Genomic DNA, 6,967 nt, shown 5'->3' on the forward strand with positions numbered 1-6,967 from the left:
GTCAGGTGGTCATAATAATCTGGCCACTCACGTTCAAATATATTCCACATTCAAAGACTGTTAAATCGCATTGTTTACCCATATCTTCAGAAAAAAATCACTTCTACTGGTAAACAACCTGCTTCCCTATTTATAATGGTCTGGCCCTCTGGCAACGTCAGTGTGAAATTATAGCTAATTTGCCTACAAAAGTCAGGTGGTCATAATAATCTGGCCACTCAGTGTATATTTCTGGGTTGTAGTTTAATAAATATCTATTTATAAATATATTTTATGGCTAGATGCTACAAAGAATATAGAAATAGTCCTTTATTATAAGGAACTTATTGTTTCCAAGAAGATCTAACATTTCACTACGAGGTAATATGAGATACTTTTATATATGACAATCATATTAAGAATACTCCTGTGAAAAAAATACTGTTCAATATTAAGCAAAATATAAATGTCAACAGCAGTATTACTGTGGTGGAACCAGAGAAGGCTTCATGTAAGAGCTCACGTATTAGATGGACATTGAATGGTAGATATTTTCAGATACTAATAGAAGAGGAAAGATATTATTTCAAGTGAAGGAAAAGACCTGAGGCAGGATGTATGAAAGTATTGGGTATGTTATAATCACAGTAAAATCAATTAAAATATTTTGGATCAAAACGAGAAAAGGAGAGCATGAGACATTAAAAAATAGTTAAGAAACACATTACACAATACTTTAAATGCTGAAAAGAGACATATACTGTATGTCTAATGAGGAGGCAGTGAGTGGCTTTTTGTAATCTAGGTTCCCTTCAGGAACACTGCATTCTAACAAGAATGTAGAAAGGATTATAGTGTGAAGGATTGAGGCAGGAAATTTATTGGGAGACTATTTCAATAGTCTGGCAGAGCAGTGATAAAAACAGTTTACACAAGAATATAAAGGGTAGAACATAAGAACCAACTGCCTTGGGAGAAAGAATAAAAAATAATTAAATGTTCTATCTTGGAAACTTGGAAGAATGCCATTGCCATTACAAAGTGTAACTTGACGAGATAGTACTAAAAATGAAAACAAAAGTTCTAGTTTCACGTAGTCATTCAATACACATATAGTTGCTCACCCACTATATATCAGGTGCTCTAACAGGTGCTAGAAAAGACAGAGTGTAAGAGAGACAAGACCCAACTTCCTGGAGCTCACATTCTATTGAAAGATATATAATAAACAAATAGCAAATGAAAGTGGAAAACAATTTCATATAGCCATAGGTACTATGAGGAACTTAAAGTAAATAAAGATAGAGAGATGGAGAGAAGAATGAGAATGAGAATGAGGAAGGGAGAACTCATCTCTAAAAAGGTGATTTTGAGTGGAGCCAAGAAGGAGTGGAGAGGTAAGAGAAGGACATTTCAAGACAGAGAGAGTCTAGTGCTGATTGCAGATAGCAACAAGTGAAACTAGCACTTCCTCCTTATTAACTTACACTTTTTTTTAAAATTCTCACATGAGAATGTTTTTATTTGTGAGAGAGAGAGAGAGAGAGAAACATAGGTGTGAGGGAGAAACATTGATTGATTTCCTCCCACACATACTCTGACTGGGGACTGAATCTGCAACCTAAGTATGTGCCCTGATGAGGAATCCTTTTGGTGTATGGGAGAACCCTCCAACCAACTGAGCCATAGGGTCTGGGCTTAACTCACAGCTTTTAATGGCATTTTCATTCTTCTAGATTTATAAGCTAGACAGAGGGAAAATTAGAAAATAAGGGCAGATAAGGAGATGGGTGCCAGACCAAGTAGAAGTTTAGATTTTCTTACATGTTCAATAGGGAGATATTGGACCATCTTAGCTTGAGAGAGGAAAGGTCTAATGATATTTTAAAACTAGAGGCCTGATGCATGAAATTCATGCAAGGGGCTCAGCCCTGGTAACTGCAGCGGCTGCCTCAGCCCTCACAGCCCCTGGCTTCGTCCGGAAGGTTGTCCGGAAGGACGTTTGGCTATCTGGCCTAATTAGCATATTATGCTTTTATTATTATAGATTATTATAGATATGTTTTTATTGATTTTAGAGAGAAAGGAAGGGAGAGGGATAGAGAGATAGAAACTTCAATGAGAGAAATACTGATCAGCTGCCCCCTGCAATGCCCCCTACTGGGGATCGATCCAGCAACCTGGAATGTGCCCTGACCTGGAATCGAACCATAACTTCCTGGTACATGGGCCAACTATCAACCACTGAGACACCCCAGCCAGCCTAATGATATTTTTTGATAGCACTCTTTTGCTCTAAATTATGTAGAATGAATTAAGAGTACAGTTTGGCTAAACCAGGGGTCCTCAAACTTTTTAAACAGGGGGCCAGTTCACTGTCCCTCAGACCGTTGGAGGGCCGGACTATAGTTTAAAAAAAAACTATGAACAAATTCCTATGCACACTGCACATATCTTATTTTGAAGTAAAAAAACAAAACGGGAACAAATACAATATTTGTATTTGCATGTGGCCCACGGGCTGTAGTTTGAGGACCCCTGGGCTAAACAATTGGGAAGCTGATGGAGTACATTGAACTGGAGTATAGTTGCTTGAATTAGAATAGTAGCAGATGAGATAGTAAAAATGAATTTTATTTGAAATATTGTGAGTTAACAGGACTCATAGATGGATTGGATGTAGGGAGTGAGAGGAAAATGTCAAAGATAGTCTCCAAGATGTTTGAGTGAGTAACAAATTGAACAATGATACAACCAACAGATAAGACCGGGAAAGCAACAGATTTGGGAGTGGATAGAGTGAGATGCTCAAGAATCAACGATTTAGATTTGGATTTGTAAAGTTTAGGATCTTTATTTGAAATCTAAAGTGTAGTTAGAGCGAAAGCTGATTAATGAAAATTTTCTTTATCATCTATTTTAATGTAATAATTAAAGAATACATACGTGTTCTCTATAAGTAAGCTATACTGCACAGTAATAAAGAGAACATCCCTGCAATCCAAGAAATAGGTATCTAATCTACATTCTACCAGACTCATTCATCTACTTCCTTTTCAAAGATAGTTAAAAAGATAACATGAAGTTTGTGTGTCTCATTTCCCTGCATTTAAAAAATAAGCTTTCTTATTGCATATGTATATATCTATAAATATACATTATTTACGTTTTCTGAATTGTAAGCATTGGAAACAAAAATGTACTCTATATAGTCTTCTGGGACTTGTTCTTTATGAGAGATGAACCTAAACAAAAGAATACCAAAGGTTGAAAGTAAAAGTAAATATGAAAAATACTAAAAATGTAAATAATTAGAAGCTAGTGTAAAAATACTAATTTGCAAATTCACCTTGCTTTATAAACAAATGAAAAAGAAATGGACAAATTCATTTATTTTTGGAGAGTTCAAAAACTTTTCTAATTAATAATACAATAGTGTAAAACATAAGAAAGAATCTGGAAGTTTTGAAAAAGAGAATTAACAAGCTTGATTTATAGACAGATAGAGAACTTTGTGCCTTACAGAAAACTTGGAACAATGACTCATTAGAACTTAAGATTTCTTTTTTTTATCCCTTTCTATTTAAAGGATACCAGGAGACTGTTAGCTTACCATGTCCTAATATGATCTGAAGATTTCTTTCTATAGATATTTGTAGTAAATGTATGCTCAAAAACTATTTTAAGTCATAGGATTTTGAAGATCAAATCTCATGTGTATCATTACATTTTAATATATCATTTTCTGAAAGAAAAGAAGGTATTTTACCTTGAATTAAAGTGATATTTTTCAGTGTTTGAGAATGTTCCCAATCTTTCAGTCTGAGATCATTAGTGATGTTGTTCAATAGTTTCACTTCTCCTTTTATTTCCTGTTCCAAATGTGCTTGTTTTTCTTTCATAGACATAATTTCTGCTGATGCATTGTGCACACGCTCCTCTAATTTACTCATCTCCTGTGAAGCATAACCAAGCATCCACAATTTTTGTTATACCATTATTTAAAAAATATGTAAGCTTAAGAAACCCTGGAAGCCAGGTTTAAAAAAAAATACATATAATATTACAAGAATATTATGGAATAAGAATACAAAAATTAGAGAACTATTTTAAAAGATTAATTATTTGGTTTTGAAGCATTTCCTCTTTTGACTGAACGGCTGAATATTCACACCCTCTGCCCTGCTCCCCCCTTAGTTGAATATATCTAAGGTATTCTTCTATTTCCAAATATATAGATGTCAAAACACTAATAAAATAATTTTAAAACACTTGTGATATGATTTTTAATTATCTGAAGTAAAACTTTTTTATACTGTACTTATAGTAAAATTTAGTATTCCAATTCTGTGAATGTGACAGATTGAATATATAATTGTTTTATATCAATAACAAAGTTTAATGCCATATTTTCCGGTGGAAATGAACATTCAGGATCGCTTTTCATATTCAATACAATCTCAACTAGCATATTAACAATATCTTATTTTTAATTTTTATTGCCTCTGTATTTGAGATTTCATTATTATTTTGTTTTTAACGGCATTTATATGCCTGCATGCATATATGCATATATAGAGAGATTGTGAACAAGAGAGATAGTACTTGTTTGATCTGGGACATGCTTTAATTTTTGACTCAATAATATATTTAAATTTTTACTCAATAATATATCTACCTATTATAATACTTAGAGGCTGCCTTATATTTAATAATTTAATGGAAATATTCTGCATGTATTTTTCATAGTTTATTTGATTCCTATTAGAGTTTTGAGCTGCGCACATTTTACAATTTTAAATAATGCTATAATGAACATCTTTTAAAATTTTTTATTGATTTCAGAGAGGGAGAAGGATAGAGAGAATCATTGATCAGCTGCCCCCTGCATAACCTCTATTGGGGATCAAGCCTGCAACCCAGACATGTGCCCTGACTGGGATTGGAATCATTGACTTCCTAGTTCATAGGCCAACAGGTCAACATTCAACCAGTGCACCACACTGGCTGGGCTGAACATCATTTTAGAAACAAACATGTGTGTGTTTCTATAGGACAGCGTCCTGAAAGAGAATCTGATCAAAGGGTGTAAATATTAAATTTTTTGTTCAATATTTTCACACTGTTCTCCAAATACTTGATATCATTTTAAAATCTTACTAATTGTACAATAGTGCCTACTTTTTGCACCTAAATTCTTGGCACTATCAATATATTTAACTTGGCAGCATAAAAGTAGACACAATACATTCTTGATACTTAATTTGCTTTTCAAACTATGATAAGGTTAAGTGCCAAATCATAATTTTTTATATTTTCTTTATTACTTTTCCTTTCAAGTCTTTTCTTGTTTTTTCCATTGTGCATTGGCCTTTTCTCTTTCTGATGTACCAAACCTCCTTATCTATTTTGATAATGTTTTGTTTCTCTGCTCTACTTTTATCAGAGTTGAGTAGTTTCGACATAGACCATGTAGTCTCAAAGGTAAATATTTACCTGACCCTTTAAAAAGAAACTTTTGCTTACAACTGGTCTAGAATATATCTTGCTCTTCTGTCTTTTATATTTGATGTTATTATGATAATACATGTAATACATTATTCAAATTTTCATTTTTAAGTTATAGTTAATTTACACATAAAAGTTATGTATAATTCCTGGGAGTGACAAACTATTTTAAACTAGATTTTTAAGGTTATCCATGTAAGGGATGAGGATAAAAAAAAATTGGGGGGGTCTATTGTAAAATTTACAGAGTGCCCACCTCCCCAGATCTGCTAAGGTCATCTAAAACTCGGAATTGGTTTAGGCAGCCGCAAGAGATACTATACCAGGTTTTATTATACTAAAATACCTTGAGAGGCTATATCCAATGGAAAAGTATTTTCCTTTTTGCTGGGAATCTGGAAAAGGAACTAGTTAAATCTATCTGAGACCTGGTAAGATTCTGAAAGGAATCTGGGTAGGTAGGATGATGTTCAATCAGGGTTTGCAATGTTTGCTCTCCTGCTCCTCCGAGGAGCTAGGAGCTAAATGAATTCAGTGTCAGCATGCGGCCTTCTAATAAGAGAGTTCTTACCTCTTGTTGCTTAATTGTATTCTCTTGGACTTTGCCATTCAGTGTTTCAATACTGAGCTGCAAAGCAAGTAATGTGGTGTTCAGACTTATTAATGACTTGGAGATTTCGTCTATTTCATTTCCATGTTCCTGGACTGAGGAAGCCACGGTTCTCAGTTGGAGAAGAACATCATCAAATCTTTGATCAGTCATTACACTGACATTTTGGAAATGCTCTGAATCTATGAGATTGGCTTGTGTATCTGAAATATACTGGATTCTTTTCTCCATGCTGCTCAGGTTTCCTGTGACAAATTCTCGAAATTTTATATCCTCTTCACGGTCATTTCCTTTTCCCATGAGACTCTGAGATGAGTCATTGGCATTAATTGAACCAACTGTGCAATTCTTCCTTTCCCATTTTAGGAGTTGAGCTGCATATTTAAGCAAAAATAAGCAGAGTCATGGCCTGTCTCCTTAGATGCATATATCATCCCAGTCTAACATTCTGAATGCTCTCCCAAATCAGGTATTTATTTTAAGTAGACAATGTATGATCCACAGTAGCATGTTGCTGAGAGGGTGACAGTCTCCTATTCCCACTTTACTTTAGAATTTATTCCAGGATTAAGCCATACTTTCTGAATTGCTGCGTATAAGAATCTCCTGGACCGTTGCATTTGGCTTTTGCAGTAAGAGAGATTCCACAGATTATAAAGTGCACTGTACCCTACTCCTTGGGTCTGTTGTTAAGATAAAATGAGATAACAGAGTATCTGAAGTTAGCATCTACACTAATAAAAGAGAAACATGGTAATTGGCGTACGACCACTACCCTTCCCATTGGCTAATCAGCATATCCTTATGCAAATTAACTGTCAGCCAAGATGGCGGCCGGCAGCAAGGCAGCTGGAAGCGAACATGAGGCTT

At 34.4% G+C, this 6,967-nt stretch overlaps 1 protein-coding gene across 2 annotated transcripts in view; it reads right to left on the bottom strand.

Annotated features, from left to right (window-relative positions):
* MSR1 (macrophage scavenger receptor 1) overlaps positions 1-6,967 on the bottom strand; it is a 63,483-nt gene that overhangs the window by 43,747 nt on the left and 12,769 nt on the right. For both annotated transcript variants that reach the window (XM_005864069.2, XM_005864071.2), the window contains exons 3-4: positions 6,059-6,471; positions 3,749-3,935 (exon numbers count right to left, since the gene is read on the bottom strand). In XM_005864069.2, the coding sequence (XP_005864131.1) occupies positions 3,749-3,935; positions 6,059-6,471 (600 nt within the window). The remainder of the gene's footprint in view (positions 1-3,748; positions 3,936-6,058; positions 6,472-6,967) is intronic.

Source organism: Myotis brandtii, unplaced genomic scaffold (genome assembly GCF_000412655.1).
Source record: "Myotis brandtii unplaced genomic scaffold, ASM41265v1 scaffold185, whole genome shotgun sequence".
Taxonomy (NCBI): domain Eukaryota; kingdom Metazoa; phylum Chordata; class Mammalia; order Chiroptera; family Vespertilionidae; genus Myotis; species Myotis brandtii.